This window comes from Zootoca vivipara, chromosome 5, assembly GCF_963506605.1.
Source record: "Zootoca vivipara chromosome 5, rZooViv1.1, whole genome shotgun sequence".
Lineage (NCBI taxonomy): Eukaryota > Metazoa > Chordata > Lepidosauria > Squamata > Lacertidae > Zootoca > Zootoca vivipara.
Window position 1 is genome coordinate 4498358 of NC_083280.1, and position 26697 is coordinate 4525054.

The window sequence follows — 26697 nt, forward strand, 5'->3', positions numbered from 1 at the left end:
TCTGGCAGAGGCTTCATTGGGAGCAAATTTTCATCACCAGGCTGCATTGCTACTGGGGGACTGACTCTGCCACTCTGTTGTCATTGAGAGGGGGGTCCCTGCCCCCCCCACATGCACACAGACCCATGTACAAGCAGCAAGCCCGTGGTGGAAGTGATAAATAGCTGCAATTGGCCGTGATGTCTCCGAGCTCAACGGCAGCAAATTGAATTCACAGTAATTATCAGGAGAGCATTGGATTAACCTTCATGGCTGGCTTGGAGCCAGGCTTTTAACTGCTTGCAGATCATTGCAGCGAGAAGCCGCCCTTTTGCTGGAGAGGGTGGGAATCTGAAGGGGCATATCCCCTGGGATGCCTTATGAAATCAGGATCAGGCCAGAGACCCCTTTGAGGTCTAGCCTCTAGGAAGCTCCTGAGCGAGACATAGAGGCATTAACCCTGCCCAGTTCTCCCTCCATGCCCTACAGGGAGTATTCAGAGGTACCACTGGGACTGCAGCAAAATGTTGCAGCATGCAGCTCTTCTGTTAAGAGTTCCAGCCAGTCCGCTGACTCAGTTTCCCAGTATCCTGTGGCTGCCGAACATGCTTCTCCTGGTGACTTAATAGAAGCTGAAACAACCCCCGGTTAGAGGTTGTCTGTGATTAAGTGGCACATGAATAAAGGAAAACTAATTTGCCGCGGCCAGAGCCCTTTGGCTTCCATTCTTTACAGCACCCCAGGCAGGCTGGTTCCCTGATTGAATCCTGGGCACTGTGAGAATCTGTTTGGATGTTTTATGGGGAGGTAGGGATCATGAGAGAACCGTCCCTCCCACCCGGAACCTCCTGGCCAATAGGCCTCCTCTCTTGCTCAGAGACCCATTGGGTCCCTCACCAGTCCCTGAGAAGTTGGAGTGTTTGGGAATACGGCCTGACTTCCCTCTGAATCTCAGCCTATGAGATGAAGACGGGGAAGGGGCAGTCTTCTCAGGCCCTCAGCTGCCATCACCCTCATCCATCTCCCTGTGCGTGTCTAGAATCATAGAATCATAGAGTTGGAAGAGACCACAAGGGCCACCCAGTCCAACCCCCTGCCAAGCAGGAAACACCATCAAAGCATTCTTGACATATGCCTGTCAAGCCTCTGCTTAAAGACCTCCAAAGAAGGAGACTCCACCACACTCCTTGGTAGCAAATTCCACTGCCGAACAGCTCTTACTGTCAGGAAGTTCTTCCTAATGTTGAGGTGGAATCTTCTTTCTTGTAGTTTGAATCCATTGCTCCATGTCCGCTTCTCTGGAGCAGCAGAAAACAACCTTTCACCCTCTTCTATATTTTATATATTTGAACATGGCTATCATATCACCCCTTAACCTTCTCTTCTCCAGGCTAAACATACCCAGCTCCCTAAGCCATTCCTCATAGGGCATCGTTTCCAGGCCTTTGACCATTTTGGCTGCCCTCTTCTGGACTATATCTGGTCTATATCTTTCTTATTTATTTATATACTGCCCTTTGTTAAGAAAAACAAAATGTATCTCGAGGGGGTTAATGATCCTGATGTGTCTTTGTTTAATTTACTTCGGATGGTTGCATCTTGCCCTTCTTAAAAATGCATCCCAGGGCACCGTAATATAATGGCAATTTTAAAAAAATGCATTAGAGGAGAAATAAAACTCTGATCCTAAACCTCTGCTGCCTTGCGGCTATACTCATAGAATCATAGAATCATAGAGTTGGAAGAGACCTCAAGGGCCATCCAGTCCAACCCCCTGCCAAGCAGGAAACACCATCAAAGCATTCTTGACATATGCCTGTCAAGCCTCTGCTTAAAGACCTCCAAAGAAGGAGACTCCACCACACTCCTTGGCAGCAAATTCCACTGCCGAACAGCTCTTACTGCCAGGAAGTTCTTCCTAATGTTTAAGTGGAATCTTTTTTCTTGTAGTTTGAATCCATTGCTCCGTGTCCGCTTCTCTGGAGCAGCAGAAAACAATCTTTCTCCCTCCTCCATATGACATCCTTTTATATATTTGAACATGGCTATCATATCACCCCTTAACCTTCTCCTCTCCAGGCTACTCATTCGTGAGAAAGGCTTGGGGAGCAAACCCTAAGGAAAAGCCCCTTGCCGCTGTGTAAATTTTACAAAACAAATAAATAATTCCTCTCTCCTTCTGCGCAGGTCTTCAGTGGGAAGCGGCCTGACTCGGACTTCCAGCCCCTGGGGCAGTGCGGCCTGGGCAAGCAGTCCACCCCGCCCCCCCTGGAGGAGGGCCAGCAGCAGGCCTTGACCTGCCTGATCAGCGAAAAGGACCTGGTGCTCTTCGAGAAGCTGGGCGACGGCTCCTTCGGGGTGGTACGGCGAGGGGAGTGGTGCACGCCCTCCGGCAAGTTGGTAAGGGGGCCACCTTCCCCCAGACTTTCCTCCCTCTGGCTTCCTGCTGCGCTGGCCCTAATCGAGGTGCTGGGGGAGTTTAACCAGTATGGTGCTGCTGGGTAAATAGGTAAAGGACCCCTGGACGGTTAAGTCCAATCAAAGGCGACTCTGAAGTTGTGTCGCTCATCTCGCTTTTCAGGCCGAGGGAGCCGGCGTTTAGACAGCTTTCTGGGTCATGTGGCCAGCAGGACTAAACCACTTCTTGGGCTTGCTGATCAGAAGGTTGCCGGCTCGAATCCACCCGACGGGGTGAGCTCCCGTTGCTTTGCCCCAGCTCCTGCCAACCTAGCAGTTCTGAAGCACGCCAGTGCAAGGAGATAAATAGGGAAGGTAAACGGCGTTTCCGTGTTCTCTGGCTTTCATTACAGTGTCCCATTGTGCCAGAAGCGGTTTAGTCCTGCTGGCCACATAACCGAGAAAGCTGTCTCTGGACATTCGCCGGCTCCCTCGGCCTGAAAGCGAGATGAGCGTCGCAACCCTATAGTCTCCTTTGACTGGACTTAACCATCCAGGGGTCCTTTACCTTTTTTAAGGTAAAGGGACCCCTGACCATTAGGTCCAGTCGTGACCGACTCTGGGGTTGCGGCGCTCATCTCGCGTTATTAGCCGAGGGAGCCGGCGTACAGCTTCCGGGTCATGTGGCCAGCATGACAAAGCCGCTTCTGGCAAACCAGAGCAGCACATGGAAACGCCGTTTACCTTCCCGCTGTAGCGGTACCTATTTATCTACTTGCACTTTGACGTGCTTTCGAACTGCTGGGTTGGCAGGAGCTGGGACCGAGCAATGGGAGCTCACCCCGTCGCGGGGATTCGAACCGCCGGTCTTCTGATTGGCAAGCCCTAGGCTCTGTGGTTTAACCCACAGCGCCACCCGCGTCCCTACCTTTTTTACCATTGGGTAAATATTGGGGTTTGATGCACCTGTGGGTTTATCCTGGACTGGCCAATCAGGGCCGGCTCTAGATAGACCCCCGGTGGCGCAGTGAGCCAGGGCACCACCGCGCAGAAACCATGCTGCGCCCTGCGAGGGCGCCGGAGCGATCTCCGCCCCCTAGCACCAGGGCGCGCAACCTGCTCGAGACTGCCCTGCGGCCAATAGAATCCAGGCACCATCTGTCAACTGAACAGAATGTTTATGTAGGTTTTGCAAGGCTGGAGCAACACAACTTCAGCCTCTCTTGGTGGCTTCCAGCAAATTAACAGTGGGTTCTTCTTCTAATGTCATCCGCAACAACCGTGTTGGCTGCCCTCTGGGTTAAAGATTCCGCAGCAACCTCTTTGCCCAAAGCTTAACCTGGCGCTGCCCTCTCTTGCTTCCTCCGCCAGCTGAACGTGGCTGTCAAATGCCTCAAGACGGACGTGCTGAGCCAACCGGAAGCCCTTGACGACTTCATCCGCGAGGTCAACGCCATGCACTCCTTGGACCACCTGAACCTCATCCGACTCTACGGCGTGGTGCTCTCCAACCCCATGAAGATGGTGAGGACCAGGCTCCCTTCTGAAGAGGCTGAGGACTGACACCGCTTTTGGGCTCCAGCCACAGAAGGAAAGCGGTGTTTGGGGGGTGGGGCTGGTGGTGGATAATAATAATAATAATAATAATAATAATAATAATAATAATAATAATAATAATTTATTAATTATACCCCACACATCTGGCTGGGTTTCCCCAGCCACTCTGGGAAGCTCCCAACAGAATATTAAAAACACGATAAAACATCAAGCATTAAATACTTCCCTAAACAGGGCTGCCTTCAGATGTCTTCTAAAAGTCAGATAGTTCTTTATTTCCTTGACATCTGATGGGAGGGCGTTTCACAGGGCGGGTGCCACCACCGAGAAGGCCCTCTGCCTGGTTCCCTGTAACCTCACTTCTCAAAGGGAGGGAACTGCCAGAAGGCCTTCAGAGCTGGACCTCAGTGTCTGGGCTGAACGATGGGGGTGGAGACGCTCCTTGAGGTATACTGGGCTGAGACCCTTTAGGGCTTTAAAGGTCAGTACCAACACTTTGAATTGTGCTCGGAAACGTACCAGGAGCCCCCTGGTTTCCCCAGGATAGATGGGCTGGCTGCTTCTCTTTCATGTACTCTTCCTCCTCTCATCAGCCACCTTCTCCTGAGGTCCAGGGAGTTACCTGGCTCTCTACTCAGCCGCCATGCCCTTGTTCTAGCCTTCTGCAACCTAGTGGACTCTAAATGTTGCTGGACTACAATTCCCATCAGCCCCAGCTAGCATGGCCAGATGTTGCTGGGAATGATGGGAGAGCAGAAAGGGTTTTTTTTGGGGGGGTTGCCTTAAAAATACCCAAATGCAGTCTTAAGGTTTATGAGGGCACCATTAGCAGTTGTCATTGTAATCTTGCAATGTGAATTAAGTCAGGTGCCAACCTTTAATCAATTAATCGAATCGGTTTTTCATTGAACTGTGGGGAAAGATGTCTGCTTAAACCATGAGACAGAATCCCTCAGTGCCTGGAGCGAAAACCTTTGCCACACGCACAGATCTGGCCCCCAAACAGGTCCCATCGGAACCAAAGTGCCGAGTGAGCTGTGGCTAAGCTAATTTCAGTATCCAGCTAACTCGGTGTGGATCCAATCCAGTTCTCCACACATTTCAATACTGTCCTGTTCAAATTGATTACTTCATAGAATCATAGAAATGTTTGAGGGCTTTTGTGTGTGTGTGTTTGAATATTTTGTTGGAAGCCGTCCAGACTGGCAGCCCAGTCAGATGGGTGGCAGATTAATTTATGTATTTATTTATTAATAGTTGGAAGGGACCCAGAGGATCATCTAGTCCAACCCCTTTCAGTGCAGGGGCGGATTGAACACAGAACATTGCCGTTAACAGCAGCACCCTCTAACTCACTCAGAGTAATTCCTGTGGGGTTGGACTTGATGAGCCTTGGGGGTCCCTTCCCAACCCTACCGTTCTATGAATCAGTTCTGGTCTCTGTAACTGGGCAGTGGCCCTATCGCCAACCCCAAGCCGAGGGTCCCAGCCTCCGCTGTGCATGACTTCTTTCTGTCCCGCCTCCAAGGTCACAGAGCTGGCCCCTCTCGGCTCCCTGCTGGACCGGCTGCGCAAGAACCAAGGGCACTTCCTCATCGCCACCCTCTGCCACTATGCCATCCAAATCGCTCGCGGCATGGCCTACCTGGAGTCCAAGCGCTTCATCCACCGGGACCTGGCTGCCCGCAACATCCTGCTGGCCACCAACGACCTGGTCAAGATCGGCGACTTTGGGCTCATGAGGGCCTTGCCCAAGAATGATGACCATTATGTCATGCAGGAGCACCGAAAGGTGCCTTTCGCCTGGTGAGTCGCCTGCGCCCCGTCAAGGCTGGCTTAGCAGAAACCTGAGCTATAAAAAAGGCAGGATACAGTAATAGAATTATAGAATCATAGAGTTGGAAGAGACCACAAGGGCCATCCAGTCCAACCCCCTGCCAAGCAGAAAACACCATCAAAGCATTCTTGACATATGGCTGTCAAGCCTCTGCTTAAAGACCTCCAAAGAAGGAGACTCCACCACACTCCTTGGCAGCAAGTTCCACTGCCGAACAGCTCTTACTGTCAGGAAGTTCTTCCTAATGTTTAGGTGGAATCTTCTTTCTTGTAGCTTGAATCCATTGCTCCGTGTCCGCTTCTCTGGAGCAACAGAAAACAACCTTTCTCCCTCATATAGAGGATGTCATATAGACATCCTTTTATATATTTCAGGGGTGGCCAACTCTCAAGAGACTGCGATCTACTCACAAAGTTAAAAACTAGCAGTGATCTACCCCTTTTTGAAGTTCAGGTCAAAGTTGTTGAGTTTTTTCAGGGGGAAGGTAAAATGTTGAGCTTTTTTTAGGGGAGCCACAGTTGTTCAGCTTCTTTGGGGGGAGCCAATGATCTACCAGTGATCTACCACAGACGTCCAGTGATCTACCAGTAGATCATGATCTACCTGTTGGACATGCCTGATATATTTGAACATGGCTATCATATCACCCCTTAACCTTCTCTTCTCCAGGGTAAACATACCCAGCTCCCTAAGCCGTTCCTCATAAGGCATCGTTTCCAGGCCTTTGACCATTTTGGTTGAGCAGTGCAACACACACAACACGCACACACCACAAAACCCAGAAAGGAATCCATAATGAATTGAAAAAAATGTTTTAAAGTTATTTTCAAAAAAAACCAGAGTCCTTTTTGTTGAGAATAAGCCAGATGGAAATTCCCAGATGTCAGAAAAAGTTATTTAAGTATGCCACTACTACGGTCCGTGTTTTGTTAGCCCCAAAATGGAAAACGAGCCAGGTCCCAGCTAAAGAAAAATGCAGTTTAAACTGATGGAATAGGCGCAGCTTGCGGGCTTAACATACAGAATAAGAGAACAAGAAGAACATACATTTAGAGAAGATTGGAAAATGTTTATTGATTATATGGGTGAAAATTGTGTACACTTGGCAGCATTAAGATCAATTCAACAGTGTAAACAAGTTTTGATGGATGTAATAATGGAATACTGAATGGTGTTGTTCATGTGAAATATGCAGGGATTTATGATATGGACCTTTATGATATGGAAAATGAACCGTGGAAAGAGAAGAAGGGAAGTCACTGACATTTTAAGGTTGTTTAAATTAATATTCTAAATTGTAAAACAGAAAATTTAATAAATTTATATACAGAAAGGAAAACGAGGCCAGAGACTGAATTAGCAGCAAGAACCCTGCATATTTTACAAAAACTAAACCATTCAGTATTCCATTATTGCATCCATGAAAACATATTTAAACTGTTGAATATTTCTTAATGTTGCCAACGTTTTCAAGTGTACGCAGTTTCCTCCCATTTGGTCAATAGATGTTTTCCAATCTTCTTTAAATGTATGCTCTCCTCGTTCACTTATTCTGTATGTTAAGTCTGCAAGCTGTGCCATATTCTGTCAGCTTAAGTTGACATTCTTCTTTAGCTGAGACCTCGCTCGTTTTCCATTTGGGGGCTAACCACAACCCATCTCATTCTCCACCCACCATTGTGTTGAATTGCAGTTATACATGCCGCGCCCCCCCTTCAGATTGCACTCATGCGTCCTTCTCTTTCCTCCTGCCCACCTGCAAATCCAGGTGCGCCCCTGAGAGCCTCAAGACCCGCACCTTCTCGCACGCCAGCGACACCTGGATGTTTGGCGTGACGCTGTGGGAGATGTTCACCTACGGACAGGAACCTTGGATTGGCCTCAACGGGAGTCAGGTACGATCACAGAGGCCTGGTCTGCGTGGTGCCTCACCTTACCTCATGAGAAGAGAGCTGAAATTTCCTCACAAACGAGGGGGGTGTTGTTGTTTTAAAATGATGTGCGCCGGACCTCCTGCGTCACTCTCTGCATTGGCACCAAGCTCCTAGTCCTCACCGAGGAGGCTTGCCAGAAGGTCCGGTTCCGGCTTGCTCTCTCCTGAGCCCTGTTTCCTTTTCCTAGATTTTGCATAAGATTGATAAGGAGGGAGAGCGTCTGCCGCGGCCAGAAGACTGTCCCCAGGACATCTACAACGTCATGCTGCAATGCTGGGCACACAAGCCAGAAGACCGGCCCACATTTGTGGCTCTGCGTGACTTCCTCTTGGAGGTATTTGCCAGAGGTTTTGGGGGTTTTGGGGGAGGAATGCAAAATAATAGCCGCTGGGAAAATCAGTTTGTAACCTGTGCACCCAAACTAAATCACGTGTGGAGGATTGGGGAACCTTGGATGTTAGGTGAGAAAACTTGTTTTCTGCTGCTGTGGGGGGGGGGGGGGTAGCCCCAAACCAATGGCTTCAAGTTACAAGGAAGGAGATTCCGACTAAATATCAGGAAGAGCTTTCTGGTGGTAAGAGCTGTTCGATAGCAGAATGGACCCCCTCAGAAAGAAGGTGGCGGATTCTCCTTCCTTGGAGGTTTCTAAGCAGAGGTTGGATGGCCTACTGTCAGGGATGGTTTAGCGGTTCCTGCATTGCAGGGGGTTGGGCTAGATGACCACCGGGGTCCCCTCCAATTCTACAGTTCTATGATTCTACGACTCAGAAACCCTTGGAGGCATCTCTTATTTGGGTGTCCTCTGTGCTGCCACCTAGTAAGGGGGGGGGGCAACTGCCACAAGTTCTATTTTATTTTACAGTGGTACCTTGGTTCTCAAACTTAATCCATTCCAGAAGTCCATTCCAAAACCAAGGCACGCTTTCCCCTAGAAAGTAATGCAAAACAGACTAATCCGTTCCAGACTTTTAAAAACATCCCCTAAAACCGCAATTTAACATGAATTTTACTATCTAACGAGACCATTGATCCATAAAATGAAAGCAATAATCAGTGTACTGTACTATAAAATAAATAAGACAGTATTGTAGATGATAAAAATTAAAATTACTTTTTTTCCCTTACCTGCACTGATGATAGTCATTGTTTGGATGGGGGGGCTTTTATCCATTCCCGCAGTCACACAATCAATCAATCAATCAATCAGTAGCTAAACTGGCTCAAAAACAAAAACACAAAATAAATAGCAGTAACAAAAGTGCCAAACTTAATCTGTTCTGGAGGTCCAATTGACTTCCGAAATGTTTGAAAACCAAGGCGCAACTTCTGATTGGTGCAGGCGCCCCGAGAATAATAGCCGACAGCCGCATCGGACGTTCGGCTTCCAAAAAAACGTTCACAAATCACAACACTTATTTCGGGGTTTTCGGCGTTTGGGAACCAAGGTACCACTGTATTGCATTTTGTATTTTCGCATCTTTATCTCACCTTTCCCCCAAGATGGCATGCGTGGTTATCAGCCTAGTTTTATCTTCACAACAACCCTGCGAGTTCGGTTAGGGCTGAGAGACTGTGACTTGCCCAGTGAGCTCATCGGCGGCTAAGTGGAGATTCGAACTCTGGTCCCTCAGGTCCTCATCTTTGGCTGGGCGCCAGGGCAGATTCCCTCCCAGCAGATCTGCAAGCTTCTGGCTGGGTCGTCTCTTTGCCGAGCCTTCACGTCTCCCCTGCTTTCCTCCCCCAGGCTCAGCCCACTGACATGCGGGCCCTGCAAGATTTCGACGAGCCAGACAAGCTCCACATCCAGATGAACGACATCATCACGGTCATCGAGGGCAGGTAGTGTGGGGCGAGGGGAAGGCTGGGCAAACTTCAAGAGGGACCCAGGCGGGCAAATTCTGACCTCGCCTAAGAAACCTTATGACATAGCTGCCAAGTCTCCCGTATTCCCCGGGAAACCCCCGTTTTTCCAGCTGTTCCCAGCCAAAAAAACGGATTTTTTTTGTTTCCCCCCGGTTTATTCTGGCACGGCGGCCATTTTGGAACTGGGCGGAGCATGCTCAGAAGCGACTTTTGATGCTGCTCTGCCCAGTTCCAAAATGGCTGCAGCGTGACTTCTGGCGCAGCGGCCATTTTGGAACAGGGCAGAGCAGCATCAAAAGTCGCTTCTGAGCATGCTCCGCCCAGTTCCAAAATGGCGGCAGCGCTACTTCCGGTCTGCTACTTCCGGTCCAGGCCCTTATTTCTCAGGCAGGGACTTGGCAGGTATGCCTTATGAACTAAGGGCAGTGCGGCCCCATGCGCTTCTACCGAGAAAGGCAACTTATTCTGCAAGACGGTCGCCCAAATCACCCGAAGGGGGGGGACCAGCTTTGCAATGGCTTTTTCCGGAGGTTGTTGCAGGATAGCTCAGTCGGTCTCCCATGAGACTCTTGATCTCAGGGACGCGGGTTCGAGTCCCAGGCATTGGGCAGAAAATGTCCTGCATTGCAGGGGGGGTTGGACTAGATGATTCTTGGTGGTCCCTTCCAACTCTATGATTCTGGGATTCCAGCTGCCAAAAGAGTCCCTGGGAAGAGAGAGTCTGACCAGGGCATTGGCTCACTGTCTTGCCTTGGCCGAGATGCTTTGCCGTGGTCCCATCCCCACCCCGATTTTCAGAATAGGTGGCTTTGAGGGCAAGCACAGACAGAGATTGTCAAACAGCAGCAAAAACTCCTCTGATTGAAATCGCCCTGGATCATCATAAAATGTGAAGGATGGGCTCAGCATCCAGTTACATTTGGTTTCATGGCATCCAGTTACATTTGGAGTCAGGGCAGGGATCCTGGCCGACCCAGATGCTGGGTGCAAGTTTAAATAGGTTTTTAGTCTAGTGTTGCTTTAACTTTTCAAAAGCCTTACATTATCGCTGTTGACTTTTTCACATGGGTCATCTTATTGCCTTATCTTTTTTCGTAGACAGCTTTTGGGTGTGTGTGTGTGTGTGTTGTGTGTGTTGATTTACAATCAAGTGGTGCATAAATTTTATGGAATAAATAGAATGAATTAATACATAAAGCTTTGTGGGAGGGATGCTCGGAACGGCTTCGTTTGCTGAAGCTCAGCGTCGCTGGGACTATTCTCCATGTTGAGGCTGTGCGGAATTCCTTGGAGGCCTTTGGCGGAGATTGGGCAGCCATCTGCCAGGGGTTCTTAACAGTGTGATGCAGCAGCTAAAAAAGCCAATGCAATTCTGGGCTGCATCAATAGGAGTATAGCATCTAGATCAAGGGAAGTAATAGTACCACTGTATTCTGCTCTGGTCAGACCTCACCTGGAGTACTGTGTCCAGTTCTGGGCACCACAGTTCAAGAAGGATACTGACAAGCTGGAACGTGTCCAGAAGAGGGCAACCAAAATGGTCAAAGGCCTGGAAAGGATGCCTTATGAGGAACGGCTTAGGGAGCTGGGTATGTTTAGCCTGGAGAAGAGAAGGTTAAGGGGTGATATGATAGCCATGTTCAAATATATAAAAGGATGTCATATAGAGGAGGGAGAAAGATTGTTTTCTGCTGCTCCAGAGAAGCGGACACGGAGCAATGGATTCAAACTACAAGAAAGAAGATTCCACCTAAACCTTAGGAAGAACTTCCTGACAGTAAGAGCTGTTCGGCAGTGGAATTTGCTACCAAGAAGTGTGGTGGAGTCTCCTTCTTTGGAGGTCTTTAAGCAGAGGCTTGACACGCATATGTCGAGAATGCTTTGATGGTGTTTCCTGCTTGGCAGGGGGTTGGACTAGATGGCCCTTGTGGTCTCTTTCAACTCTATGATTCTATGATTCTACCTGTGATTCCTGCATTGCAGGGGGTTGGATTAGATGGCCATCAGGGGTCCCTTCCAACCCTACGAGTCTGTGACAGTGCCCTGCCCTTTGCCAGCCTGCATGCCATGCCAAAGCAGTGCCACCCGGGCTCTGGAGCGGCTGGCCTCCCTTGCCAGGGCCCCTCTCTGAGTCACTCCTTTCCCTGGAGTGTGATTTCTGCCTTGGCTTGCGTACCCTCCAGTGCTCGGCAAGCCACGTTCTCTCGCACGCCCCCGCTCTGGCTGCCACTCCCTGCCACCCACGCTCACCTGATCCTCATGCCCGCAGAGGAGACGGCACCAGCTGGCTGGCTGGCTAGCTACCCTGGGATGGCTTTCCCAGAAGATCTGGCAACCGCAGAAGGGTTTTCCGATAGAGACAATTGTCCTCCCCAGGGTGGCAGCAGCCTGGGCTGAGGAGGAGCAGGAAGGGGCGGAGGGGGCACCCCTATTCCTCTGCGTGCCAGGGGGCCCTGAAAGTGGGCATCCCAAGGGCACCTGGAAGGCCATTGTAAGGACAGGATTTTTTTTAGAGAAAAGGACAGTGAGAGAGTTGTATAAATACTATGCGGGGGGGGGGGCTTTCGATAAATTTGGATTTGAGGGGAGTGGGCCAAGGTTTTTGGGGGGAGGGACCCATCGGATTTCCATCCTCCAGGCCTCGCTTTGTGTACCAGTCCTGTCATCTCCAGATTCATAGAAGAGACCACAAGAGCCATCCAGTCCAACCCCCTGCCGAGCAGGAAACACCATCAAAGCATTCTTGACATATGCCTGTCAAGCCTCTGCTTAAAGACCTCCAAAGAAGGAGACTCCACCACACTCCTTGGTAGCAAATTTCACTGCCGAACAGCTCTTACTGTCAGGAAGTTCTTCCTAATGTTTAGGTGGAATCTTCTTTCTTGTAGTTTGAATCCATTGCTCCGTGTCCGCTTCTCTGGAGCAGCAGAAAACAACCTTTCTCCCTCCTCTATATGGCATCCTTTTATATATTTGAACATGGCTATCATATCACCCCTTAACCTTCTCTTCTCCAGGCTAAACATACCCAGCTCCCTAAGCTGTTCCTCACAAGGCATCATTTCCAGGCCTTTGACCATTTTCGTTGCCCTCTTCTGGACACGTTCCAGCTTGTCTGTATCCTTCTTGAACTGTGGTGCCCAGAACTGGACACAGTACTCCAGGTGAGGTCTGACCAGAGCAGAATACAGTGGTACTATTACTTCCCTTGATCTAGATGCTATACTCCTCTTGATGCAGCCCAGAATTGTATTGGCTTTTTTAGCTGCTGCATCACACTGCTGACTCATGTCAAGTTTGTGGTCTACCCCCTTGCGTTGCAGGGGGTTGGACTAGATGACTCTTGGGGTCCCTTCCAACTCTGCTGTTCTGTGATTCAGTGGCAAGGGTATCAGGGGGGCAGGACTAGGAATGGGTCTCTTTCTCTCCAAGGGTTTGGCAAGCTGCTAGGGCTACCTCCGCTGCCAGCTGGAGGAGATGCTCTTGGTCTGCCACCCCATCAGCCCCCACTGATGGGATTTGTGGTCCAACACATCTGCCTTGCTCAGACGCCCACCTGGAGTCCTGTGCCCAGTTCTGGGCGCCACAGTTTAAGGAGGATGTTGACAAGCTGGAAGGTGTGCAGAGGAGGGCCACCGAGACGATCAGGGTGAAGGTGCTGGGGATGTTTAGCCTAGGAAAGAGGAGACCGAGAGGAGATATGAGAGCCATCTTCAACTATCTCCAGGGCTGCCCCATGGAAGAGGGAACCAGCTTGTTTTCTCCTGCTCCAGGGGGTAGGAATCGAAAGAGAGGAGATTCCAACTGAACATCAGGAATGCCAGTGGAAGGACAAAACACAGAGGTTGGGCCCATCCCTGGAGCCCCCTTTCCTGCCCCTCTGCAGCTGGCTCCGTTGCCCAGCTGCAGGCTCTGTCCCTCTCCCCCTCCGAGCAGCGGCCGTGAGCCAGGGCGGGACAGTGTGTCTTCAGGGACCGGCTTTTGCAGCCGCCTGCCTCCCGGTGACTCTTGCTCCTGGGCTGGGCAGCCTTAATTGCAGGGAGTTGGCTCACAACCAGAGCCAGCGACGAGGGCGTAGCGCAGAGCATTACGTCATGGCCCTGCTGAGTGACAGGGCTGAGCACATAAACAGCCCTTCCTCCCCTCCTCTCTCTCACACTCGGGAGGCGGTGGTGCTGCTGGAGGTAGCGGGCAGAGACTCAGGCTTCCCTGCCGGCTGGATTTCCTCCGGCGTGGATTTCCTCCGGGGAGACCCGGCACAGGTGATGCTTCTTCCAGGGAGGGGTGCGGGGAGGGGAAACAGAGGCCGGTGGATGGAGGGAACTGCATTCCACCGCCGGAGGCAGTGAGAGCTGCTGCTCTCGCACTCGGGTCCTGCTTTGTGGTTTCCCATTGGGGCCTCTGGTTGGCCCCTTAGAGAACAGGCTGCGGGAGGAGAGCCAGGCTCTCCTCATGTTCTCAAAGGGCTCTGCATGCACAATGTTTCGCTGCCGGTTTGCCCAGCCGCCGCTTCGCTGGTGGAAATTGCTCTGCAAGGCAGCAGGTGAGCACACTTTGGAAGCAGGGGTTGCGGGTTCCAGTTCCGCCATGCCGCTTTGCTGGTGCCAGCCCTGCCTTGGCTCAACCTATCTGTTTGTTACCCCAACCCATTGCTTGGGCAGTGGGGAAATTGAGAACTAATTTGTGATGCTCAAACCAAATGCTTTAGCTGAGATTCCTGCATTCCAACGGGTTGGACTGGATGACCTTTGGGGATCCCTTCCAGCTCTGCAATTCTCTGATTCAAATGCAAGACAATCTTTGAATATATATTTTTTCTTTTAAGTGGACTTCCTTTGCATGTGGTTGGTTTAAGACATAGGAAGCTGCCTTATGCTGTGTCAGACCATTGGCCAGTATTGCCCGCACGGACTGGCAGCAGTTCTCCAGGGTTTCTTTCTCAACCCGACCTGGAGACGCCATTGGGGATTGAACCTGGGACCTTCTGCATGCAAGGCAACTGCTCTGCGCACTGATTTACAGCTCTAGGAAGCGCGAACTGCGCATGCCCCTTTGCACCCTGCCCTGGTCTCCTGCTCGCCTGCGCAGCAAATGCAGGCAAAAGTTGGCTTAAGACTGGCTGAAGTGGGGGAAATAACTAGAGGGCCAGCTCCTCTTCTATTAACTGACCTGGTGCAGAATCTGCTAGGAAGCTCACGTGCCTCTAGGTTAATTTTGGCGAGTCTTGTGGAGCGCTTCCTGTTGGTTTGCGACCCCCGGATCAGACCTCAGTCTGCTGTCTGGCTGCCCTGAAGAGGAGATGCCTCACTTCTTTTGCATTCAGTACTCGGCTGAGCCTTGGGGGCGGCACGATGGGAAGCCTTTGCTGTTTTCAGCTAACCGGAGTCCCCCCTGGAAACTTTGCCTCTGGTTGGTTCGGAATAAGCCAGGATCGAACTGGTGGTTGATAGAATTGCAGAGGACCCCAGGGGGTCATCTAGCCCAACCCCCTGGAATGCGGGAATAATGATCCTGGGTTGTACATTAACCACCATCCTGGCTTGTACATTCCACCCAGGCTCGGTTGGAAACAGAAAGGGGTGGCTTCTCATTTCCTTGCAGCCCTGCCAGAGGATGACAGATGGGTGCAAAGAGTACAGGAGTCCGAGGTTTATGCACATTAAGGCTTTTAAAAAAAAAACACCACATGGTCCAGCCTTCGTCATCTCGCCACTGAAGTCATCTTGCCTCATTTTGTCTCCTCTGACAGGCAGGGATCTCCAAACACTAACACTCTTTAATTGGAGATGCAGGGAATTGAATACTGTATATGAAGCTGCCTGTTGGGTCCATCTAGCTTAGTATTGCCTGCCCTGACTGGCAGTCTCTCTCCAGGGGTTCAAGCAGGGGGTCTTTCCCAGCACCACCTGCCAATGCTAGAGATGGAGCCTGCTCTACCACCGAACTGCGATCCGTCCATCTCTCTCACGCAAACCCCAGAGCCTCACCAAATTCTGCCTTGGTCAGAGTCCTGTTCCCAGTTCTGGGCAGCACAATTTAAGAAGGATATCGACAAACTAGATGGTGTGCAGAGGAGGGCAGCCAAGATGACCCAGGGTCTGGAAACCAAGCCTGATGAGGAACGGTTGAAGGAGCTGGGGATGTTTAGCCTGGAAGAGAGGAGACTGAGAGGAGATATGAGAGCCATATTCACATATTTCAAGGGCTTTCACATGGAAGATGGAGCAAGCTTGTTTTCTCCTGCTCTGGAGGGTAGGACTCAAACCAATGGATTCAAATGACGAGAAAGGAGATTCAGACATTAAACATTAGCAGATTTCTTTCTGACTGCAAGAGCCGTTCGAGAGTGGTATGGGCTCCCTCGGAAGATGGTGGAAACGCCTCCATTGGAGGTTTTTAAGCAGAGGTTGGATGGCCACCTGTCAGGGATGCTTTAGCTGAGATTCCTGCCTTGCAGGGGGTTGGGCTAGATGACCACCGGGATCCCTTTCTGACAATTCTGTGATTCTATGAAAACTGCTTTTAACCAGGCCTGGGTATAAAATGCAAGAGCCCTAGCCTTTTTCAGGGCTCGAATTGCCAGATGTAGAAATCAGCAGGAGACGCACAAGAGCCACTGGGTGATTAATCTGCCCAGTGTATCAGTTCTCAATTATATAATGTTCTTGGGGTCATTGTCTGCCTGACGTGTCTAAATCTGGCTGTGCTCTTAACTTCTCTTGTTCCCTCTTGTCTCGAGCTCTTATCGTTGTTGTTGCAATTTCTAATTTATCAAACGCGCTTCCTGCCCTACCTTCCAAGGAACTCCGGGTCTCCTCCTTCCCAGACCCCATCACAGGAATGTGGAATCTCCAACGGGAAGGATTATTCCTCATTCCCACTCATATCACCTGTACAGTTTAATGCAGAGGCGGGGAGCCTTTCGCCCAGCAGGTACGATGGGCACTGAGATCCTGCAACGCCTGGGCAAGCAGGTCCTCCCCTCCTGTTTTCGTGGCAGACCCCATGGCCCTGCCTGCCGAATTTGGCCCTCCTTTGAGGGAGTGACCTGCATGCAGAAGGTCAACCACTGGCACCGTTTCCAGGTAGGGCTGGGAGAGGCTCGCTGCTGCCAGTCAGTGTGGGCAACACTAGGTGGACCAATGGTCCGAGTCACTGTGTTCACATTTAAACAATGACTAGGATCTTACATTGCTTTTAGAGGAAGGGCTGTCGTTCAGAGGTGGAGCAGCTGCTTTTCATGGGAAGCAGAAGACTCCCTGCCTGCACTCCCGGAGAGCCGCTGCCAGTCAGAGCAGACAGTATTGAGGTAGATGGACCATAGGTCTGACTCAGTATAAGGCTGTTTGGCTCCGGCTATGTCGCTCTCCACTCTCTTTTCCTTCCTTGCAGCCGTGGGGAACAGGGAATGCAGTATTAGTGCCAAAGGGAGCTTATATAAGCAATAAAATAAAATAAAATAAAATAAAGAATCCAAACCTTTCAATAGCCGCCTGGGCTCTCCAGCACTGTAAATAACGAGGAGGACTGGATTACATTGGAGAGGTTGGGATTTTTCAGCTGTGGTTCCTGTGTTGCAGGGGGTCAGACTAGATGGCCCTTGGGGTCCTCTACAGCTCTATGATTTTATGATTACTGAGCAAAGCAGCAGTGAGTCTGAGCTTAAGCAGAGAGGCTTATTCAGATCCCCAGGGGAACTAAGTTCAGCATGCTCAGTCCGGCCGTTTGCTCGCGAAAGCATTCACCCTCCGCCCTCTCGTAAAATTTTGGGGCGGCACACAGCCGTGTGGAAAACGTAGAAGCCCATTTTAAAAAGCAGCACAGAACCGTGTTGGGTTGGGTGACTCTCGGGGCTGCCCCGAGCTCGGCTGCTCTCTGCTCTCTGCTCATGCGCTCATGGTGACTTGGCACACTTTTCAGGGACCCCTCCTCGCAACCTCTGTGGGCACAAATCACCCTCAGTAGCAACGTGGCTGCAAAGCTTTAAAAGTTAACTTCCTCCATGGCAGATTTCCCCCTGCCGTGGAGGGAAATAGAAAGGTTTTGAGCGTATGATCTAGTTTTAAAACTCTGCATAATCTCTTTGACATTAATGTCAATGGACCGGACTTGGTTGGTTGGTTGTTAGATATATATCCCAGGAGCTCAGGATGGGGGCTATATGTCCCTGCACCACCAACTTCCAGCTTTATCCTCACAACAACCCTATGAGGTAGGTTAGGCTGAGAGGCATTGAGCTTCCTGGCCGAGTGGGGATTTAAACCCTGGCCTGCTGGGTTCCAGCTCAGTCATCCAGCCGCTACACCAAACTGGAGATGAATGGGTTTTTCAAAAGAAGAAAAGAAACCAGACCCAATATTGATTCTAGAAATAGTTGTGTCATAGCTCATGGGGACTTATGGGAGCTGCTCAGGTGTGCAGGAGAAGTTCTCTAGCAGGCAGAAGACCATAAGACGAGCCCTGGAGCTGCAGGATCAGGCGAAAGAAGGCGCCCATCTAGTCCAGCATCCTGTTCCCACAATGGCCCAATGCTCCTAAAAAAACCTAGAAGGCTAGATAGAGTGCTTCTGGACCTGGAGGTTCAATAAGAACATCAGAAGAGCACCCTGCCCCAAATGGGAAGCCGTCCAAGTTGGTGGCCGTCACTGCCTCCTGTGGCAGGGAGTCCCACAGCTTAACACGGCTGCGGCCAGAACTCTGAGCAGGTGCTCTTCCGGCTGCTAACAGTGCAGGCTGGAGGACGGCTGTCTCCTGAAGTTACCTAGTGAGTCACCCGCTTGCAATCAGGGCTGGCTCACCCCCTTTCCTGTTTACCTTCTCGATGAGTCGTCTTTCTGTGCCAACTTATTACTCAGCGTGGAGAACGGGAGGGCGGCAGCGAGAGGTGGAGCCGGCGCCTCCTCCCTTGTGAACACAGAGCGGCAGGCCCTCCGCTCAGTTCTGGATTAACAGTCTCACACTCGGGGCACCGAAGAACTGAGCAAAGGTTTCCCAACTGTTGAAAGGCTGCTTAATCAGGCTGGATTTCATGGCACGCCGAAAGCAAAACATAGACTGTATGGCTTGCACACGCCATATAGTTAGAGCACGTTTAAAGCACCTTGAGAAGAATCCAGGGAGCTGTAGTTTATCCTCTCTCAGAGCGACAATTCCCCAAACCATTGCCAAACTACAGTTCCCAGGATTCTTTGGGTTTTGAATCACTCCAAGCCTCTTCAGGGGGGGGGAAGTTTCCAATGTATTTTGAACTTTAAAGCAGCCGCTGATATTTTCCCTACTCCATCAGTCAAATAAGAATGCATATTTCCATAGGACAGTCGTACCTTCGTTCTGGAACGCCTTGCCCCCCCCCAAAAAAGAAGAACCTGTTTTCAGAATATTCCGTGTCAGCTCACAGAAATCTTGAAAAGTGTGCCTCCCGCTTGCACCGATTCTCTTGTTCCTGCCCATTCTGGAACTTCTCCCTCGGAAGCATCAGGAAATTCCACCATGAAAGGCAGCCGATGTCACAGGGTTGCAAACCATCAATTTCTTACCGGAATGGTGACTCAGTGAATGGCTTTTTTCTCAGACTGTTTGGCTCGTTGCCACCCTTGGTTTGAGTCAGGGAGGAATTCCCCCCTGTTTCCCAGCCAGGTGGGGAAAGGGATGTAAGTCGCTCAGCGCTGGAGCATCTGTTTGGATGCAAAAAATAACCCAGGTTTGCAGCATCTCTGGGTAGGGCTGGGAAAGGCTCCCTGGAGGGCTGCTGCCAGTCATTGGTCTGACTTGTTAAAATGAAGCAGCTGCCTATATTCCTAAGGTCATGTTGGCTAGTGACTCTGTAGCGATTCTTTGAAGCCCCTCCTACCCCAGCGGGAACTTACTTAAAGCCAGGGGCTAGTTTAGAGCTTAGCAATACAGTTGCTAAGGAGTCTTGGTAGACCACAAACTTGACATGAGTCAGCAATGTGATGCAGCAGCTAAAAAAGCCAATGCAATTCTGGGCTGCATCAATAGGAGTATAGCATATAGATCAAGGGAAGTAATAGTACCACTGTATTCTGCTCTGGTCAGACCTCACCTGGAGTACTGTGTCCAGTTCTGGGCACCACAGTTCAAGAAGGATACTGACAAGCTGGAACGTGTCCAGAAGAGGGCAACGAAAATGGTCAAAGGCCTGGAAACGATGCCTTATGAGGAACGGCTTAGGGAGCTGGGTATGTTTAGCCTGGAGAAGAGAAGGTTAAGGGGGTGATATGATAGCCATGTTCAAATATATAAAAGGATGTCATATAGAGGAGGGAGAAAGGTTGTTTTCTGCTGCTCCAGAGAAGCGGACACGGAGCAATGGATTCAAACTACAAGAAAGAAGATTCCACCTAAACATTAGGAAGAACTTCCTGACAGTAAGAGCTGTTCGGCAGTGGAATTTGCTGCAAAGGAGTGTGGTGGAGTCTCCTTCTTTGGAGGTCTTTAAGCAGAGGCTTGACAGGCATATGTCAAGAATGCTTTGATGGTGTTTCCTGCTTGGCAGGGGGTTGGACTGGATGGCCCTTGTGGTCTCTTCCAACCCTACGATTCTATGATTCAGTTACAGTAGTCTGCCACCACTCCCAGTCGTGCTATTACTTAGAAGGTTTAGGGAGACTCCTTCTGCCCTTATCTGGGTTGCACAGTTTAACTCACAAATTATAACCCAAATTAACAACAAAATATCTAGTAGCGGTCGAATGGTCTGGCTCTGGATTCAGCTTCACTCATTCAAAGGCAAGTAAGACCAACCAAGAAATACTTTTCAGTATTTATTGTAACTAAAATTACTTATAAAGAGGGTGCACGTTTCTTACAAAGCATACAAATAAAAACAAAAACCTTTATTGATATTACTACTATCTAACATACTCACACATAAAAGTGCCGTCTTAAAATTAAATCACAAAGTCTCTCCCTCCGTCCCTGCACTCCCGCAAGGGGCATGGCAAACACTCTGGCAGACTTTCAGCAATCTTCTCAACTTCAGGCATTTGCTTCAACAAGGGAGGGCCATTTGCACCTCTAGACTCGAGTATACAGGTATATCCTCATTAACCCCACGAGGTATTGCGATTTTAAGCCAATGAAAGGAATACTTTAATCCAGGCATCCCCAAACTGTGACCCTCCAGATGTTTTGGCCTACAACTCCCATGATCCCTAGCTAACAGGACCAGTGGTCAGGGATGATGGGAACTGTAGTCCAAAACATTTGGAGGGCCGAAGTTTGGGGATGCCTGCTTTAATCAGTCAAGATCCAATGATTAAAGACCTAGCTCCTAATTTGGCATAGCAAAACAAGGTAATACAGCTGTGAGAATGTTAATTCACAAAGACCCTGGGATAGGAGCCCCTCCCAAATTTCCCCAGCTGTAGGGGATTTAGCTTTTAGCACCATACTCCCAGATAACATCTTCTTTCTTCCAGGCAGCAATTAATCACATCCAAGCAATTAAGGAAAACAAAGAGGGGAACTTTTCTCTTTAAAGGGGAACAAACACACACTCCTCCACCTACCAGGATTATACACCCCTGTAAGCTATGCAGGGTCAAAACCCAAGGTTTAATCCTTACCCAGAATTCCCCTCACACTACAGACTCGGTGCTATGTCCCTCTGTAATGTGTGGCTTGGCTTGCTTGCTCGAGCTTTTGCCCTGTAAGCACCACTTAAGATTGCCTTTCTTTGCACTGTGGATAGAGAAAAGCTTTCCTCCCTCTCTCCTAATACTAGAACTCGTGAGTGAAGCTGAATGTTGGGAGATTCAGGACAGGCAGCGCACAGTTAAACTATGGAACTCCCTGCCACAAGGGTCAGAGATGGCCACCAACCTGGGTGGCTTTAAAAGAGAATTGGGCCAACTCATGAAGGAGGAGAGGGCTCTTGATGGCTACTGGCCATAACGGCTATGCTCTGCTGCCAAATTTGGAGGCAGCAATGCTTCTGAATATCTTACGCTCCTCTGCTCAGGTCCTGCTTAAAAATCTCCAAGGAAGCACCACCTCTCAAGGGAAGTCCGTTCCACTGTCGAACAGCTCTTCCCATCAGAAAGTTCTTCCTGATGTTTGGTCGGAATCTCCTTTCTGTGATTCCCCATCCTATAATGTACAGGTGCTTGCTGATGCTCTGTCCCTGGGGAGAACAAACCCGACCTGCTTTCCTCCGGACCTCCTGTTGTTGTTGTTGTTGTTGTTGTTGTTGTTGTTGTTTAGTCGTGTCCGACTCTTCGTGACCCCATGGACCATAGCACGCCAGGCACTCCTGTCTTGCACTGCCTCCCGTAGTTTGGTCAAACTCATGTTCGTAGCTTCGAGAACACTGTCCAAACATCTCGTCCTCTGTCGTCCCCTTCTCCTTGTGCCCTCCATCTTTCCCAACATCAGGGTCTTTTCCAAGGATTCTTCTCTTCTCATGAGGTGGCCAACGTATTGGAGCCTCAGCTTCAGGATCTGTCCTTCCAGTGAGCACTCAGGGCTGATTTCCTTCAGAATGGAGAGGTTTGATCTTCTTGCAGTCCATGAGACTCTCAAGAGTCTCCTCCAGCACCATAATTCAAAAGCATCAATTCTTCGGCGATCAGCCTTCTTTATGGTCCAGCTCTCACTTCCATACATCACTACTGGGAAAACCATAGCTTTAACTATACGGACCTTTGTCGGCAAGGTGATGTCTCTGCTTTTTAAGATGCTGTCTAGGTTTGTCATTGCTTTTCTCCCAAGAAACAGGCGTCTTTTAATTTCGTGACTGCTGTGACCTCCTAACCTGTCCCAATTTTGTTCCCCAGGGCTGAGAATTACTGGTGGCGGGGTCAGAACAAACGGACCCTGAAGGTGGGCCAGTTCCCGCGCAACACGGTGACCTCGGTGGCAGGGCTCTCCGCCCACGACATCAGCCAGCCCCTCAAAAACAGCTTCATCCACACGGGCCATGGAGACACCAACCCACACCAGTGCTGGGGCTTCCCCGATAAGATTGACGAGTAAGAACATTGGCTCTTTTCTCTTCCACCCCCAGTTTCCTTCCCCCACTGCTGTGCGGGGGATTGCCGGAAGGACCGGCCGTAGCCTCGTGGCTGTGGGGGACGTGGCTGGTCCCAAGGTTGCCTGCCCCCTTGAACTAATGCCACTGGGGGGAAACATGCATGTTCCCACCCACAGCCGCTGGCCAAGGCTACCTGGCTTCTGGGCCAGTGGCCCAAGTCCCCTTACGGTCAAGAAATGGCCTGGGGAGCTGTTCCAGGGCAAGTTATGGGCCTGGGTAGGGCAGATGGGGGGCTGCCCCACCACGCTCAGTCTGCCCTCACCCTTGCACCTTTGTGGCTTCTGTCTTCCACCCAGTCCAGAGGGTAGCCCAGACTGCCTGCTTGCTCCTTCTCAGTCTCTGTGGGCAGGAGGATGGGAGCAAAACGAGACCGGCCTGGCTGACCTTGTCGTTGGCTCTCTGGCGCCACCTGCTGCCAGGCTCCCAACCTTCCACCCTACCAGTCCCAACGGACACCGCTTGCCACCGCTGGCAATGGAGCTTTTGGCTCAGGTGCACTCCTTCAGGGGGCTTGGTTCCTGCAAGCCATGTGGCGTGCAAGGACCAAGCCGTGGCCACAGACTAGTTGCAAATGAGTGGCACAGACCATGCACTAGTTGCAAATGAGTGGCACAGACCATCCGGGACAGAAATTTGCAACTGCATCAACTGCGACCAAGTTGTACCTTGTCCTGCTCATGTTTGGCCGGCACGCCCCCTCTCTGCAGAATTGTTGTCATTCCAATGCAGGTGTGCTCCAAATTCTGCCCACACTGTAAGGACGCCTTGCATTTTAAATCTTCAGATTGGCAATCCCGTGAGAGTTGAATCCTAAATGTCATTCGATATACATGTATTTTTTTTAAAGAATTGTTTGTCCATACTAAAGATTCTGCTGCCTGAGTGATACTCCCGCCCCCTGAAACAACAACAACTGCACACACACACACACACACACACACACACACACACAAAATGTGCTTCTAGATTCTCATATTCCCCCCCCCCTGAATTTAGATTTTGGCCATTTATTGCCAGGAAATCCAGAACTTTTCATAGTTTCAGAATGTTCAGATTCCAGTTTGACCTCTGAAAAGTCATGCTTGTTCCAACCCTGAGCCCCTCTGATGGGTCACGAGCACCGTTGCCATGGACTTTGCAGAAGTTGGGGCCTGTGGGTTATTGCTACGTGGCTTGTGCCTTTCAACAGTGTGGCGCAGCTGCAAGAAAAAGCTACTGGTATTCTAAGCTGCATCAACAGAAGTCTAGTGCCCAGATCAAGGGAAGCAATAGTCCCACTCTATTCTGCCTTGGTCAGGCCACATCTGGAGTCCTGTGTCCTGTTCTGGACACCACAATTTAAGAAGGATATTGACAAGCTGGAAGGTGTGCAGAGGAGGGCAACCAAGATGGTCAAGGGTCTGGAAACCAAGCCTTATGCGGGAGTTGGGTATGTTTAGCCTGGAGAGGGCTGAGATGTGATACGACAGTCACCTTCAAATATCACATGGAAGGTGGAGCAAGCTTGTCTTCTCCTGCTCTGGAGGGTAGGACCCGAGCCAGTGGCTTCAAGCTACAAGAAAGGAGGCTTTGACTAAACATCAGGAAGAACTTTCTGACAGTAAGAGCTGTTTGACCAGGGAACGGACTCCCTCAGAAGCTGGTGGACTCTCATTCCTTGGAGGTTTTCAAGCAGAGGTTAGATGGCCACCTGTCATGGATTCGTAAGTTAAGATGACCCTTGGGGTCCCTTCCCGCTCTACAATTCTATGACTCTAAGCCACGAATGTTGTGAGTTTGGCTTGGCCTCTCCCTCTCTTAACCAACCGCCTGCTCTTAACCAAGGCAGGCAGGCTTGTGTTGTGCCCGCTGCCAAGCCTCACACCTTGGGCTGGCAACTTTCCCATGCGTGAGCCCCCAGGACCTTCCTGCAGCTCAGAGGCAAAGGAGAGTCATGTTTACGAGTTGCGCCCTCTCTTTCCGAGGAACCGTCTCTGGGCTTAGAGTCTGTGTTTCGTCAGCTCTTGTGTGGGCGGCAGATGCAGCAGCGCGTTCAGGCTGTGCCAAGCCCGAGATGTTCCCATTGCAGCCGGCAAGGTGTACCAACACTGCCCTTGCCCTCTTGCTATGCCAGCCACACCTTGCCTGGCCTTCCCTGCTCCCCACGGCGCTGGTTGGATCGAAACTGGGGTGCCCGGCAACACCCAAAACTTGGGCTGGGTTTAACAGGACGACCCATGGAGCAGGGTGGGGCAGGTTTTTTTTTAAGTGTCCAGGAACAAACTTGGGTATAAGTGCAGCAGATTCAAACCCACCCCCCACCCCCCAGGTAGCTGTTGGCCTGGCAGAAAACTTTGCTTTTTGTCCCCTGGGCCAATTGTTTGAATTTCCCTCTAGGAGCTGTTTTTGTTAAGTATGGTTCCCGAAAGCATTCCTAAGGACAGAAGGAATATATTATTATATGCTGGAATGGCAGCGAGGATCTTGATAGCGCAAAAATGGAAGGGGGAAGAGGTACCGTCAGTGCAGGAATGGGAAGTTAAATTAATGGAATATATGAATTTGGACAAAATGATAGCCGCTATAAGGAACCTATCCAAGCAGAGAACACAGAAAGAGTGGAAACTAGTGGAGGAACACCTTAAAAAGGAGGGTATGAAAACTGACTTGGTAGTCTGCCTAGATTGAATATCGTTTAAAGAGAGAATTTAATTAAATAAGACAACGAAAGATGGATAATAAATGGATAATAAAATAAATATATTAAGAAAGCAAGGTACAAAGAGAGTCATAGGAAACGGTATGTTATCATTCGGAAGAATTTTTAATTGTTTTAATGTTTTTTGATCTTTTTTTCTTTGATCTTTTTTTTTTGTTCTGTTCTGTTCTTTTCTTCTTCTTTTTTCCTTTCCTTTTCTTTTTGCCAGATTGGAATTTATGTTGATGTTATATGCGAATTTTCTTTTCTCTTTTTGTGTTTGTTGATTGATGTACTGTATATGGAATGTTATGTTATTTTTTAAAGAAGGATAAATTTTTTAAATTTTTTTAAAAAGAATTTCCCTCTAGGAAGGCCGCTGCTATGGACATCACAGGGGGATCTGTAAGCCTTCTGTCCTGGCCTGGCTTGATGTAAGGGGGGGGGAAAGCAGTGGGAGGCAACAGCCAGGGAACCCCCTGGGGAACCCCCAAGGGAAGAAGGCCCAGAGCCCGGGCATTGGCGGCAGGATGATGACGAGTGGTCAGAGGGTAAAGAAGGAGCAGACTGGGAGGTGTCACGAGCCGGAGAGTCAACAGGGTTTAGTGAGCAGGAAGAGATGGTGGCAGAGGGCAGTCCAGACTCAGAGGCAGGAGAAGAGGGAGACAGAGTGGCGACAGGCTGCTGAAGAATCCAGGGAGCCTAACCCTCCTGCTGCGGCAAGCTCCCCTCCCTGCTGGTCTCCAAGAACCCCTGGAGAAATGAAATGGGCAGAGCAGTGGGTGTTTCTGGAGAGGAGGGTTCCTGGGAAGGTGGGCACCTTCAATCCTCGCAATTGCTGCATCAGGATCTCCCAAGAAAGAGTTGCTGAGACCACTAGGCCTGAACTGTGGTTTGTTTCCCGGAATAAAGATTTGGCTGCATTATTGTTTTGGCTGCTGACCCACACCTGACGCCAGCCCTGGTGGCTTTGGGGACAGAGACCACCATGCATTTGCATTCTGTGCAGCTGATCGTGCCTTAAGGGTTCAGAAGTTGTGGCGGTGAGACTGCCTTTTTTTAAAATCAGTGTTTCCGTTCCCAAAGTGGGCAGTACTGCCCCCTGGGGTGGGGGGTGGGGGTTGGGATTACCTAGGATGTGTAAATGACTATCAGACTGTAAGAAACTGGTATCCCTGGCTCAAGTTCGTCAGTTTTGTTGATTTAATTAAACTAAATGGCTTTAGTTGGGTTTTGAATGAATGTGCAGCTAATTGTTACTGCTTGGAATTTTGATGTTATCTTCCTGTAAACTGCTATTCTGAATCATGCTTTTTATAGGGTAGGGGGCCCTGGGGATGTATTTACGGAACCAACAGGTCCGTGGCTCTAAAAAGTCCGGGAACCACTGGTTTATACG

The 26697-nt window shown here is 50.1% G+C and overlaps 1 protein-coding gene across 6 annotated transcripts in view; it reads left to right on the forward strand.

Annotated features, from left to right (window-relative positions):
• Positions 1–26697, forward strand: part of TNK2 (tyrosine kinase non receptor 2) — a 97564-nt gene that overhangs the window by 54491 nt on the left and 16376 nt on the right. For all 6 annotated transcript variants that reach the window (XM_060274274.1, XM_060274276.1, XM_060274275.1 and 3 more), the window contains 7 exons: positions 2167–2379; positions 3748–3900; positions 5462–5739; positions 7539–7665; positions 7892–8038; positions 9449–9543; positions 22365–22559. In XM_060274274.1, coding sequence (XP_060130257.1) covers positions 2167–2379; positions 3748–3900; positions 5462–5739; positions 7539–7665; positions 7892–8038; positions 9449–9543; positions 22365–22559 — 1208 coding nt within the window. The remainder of the gene's footprint in view (positions 1–2166; positions 2380–3747; positions 3901–5461; positions 5740–7538; positions 7666–7891; positions 8039–9448; positions 9544–22364; positions 22560–26697) is intronic.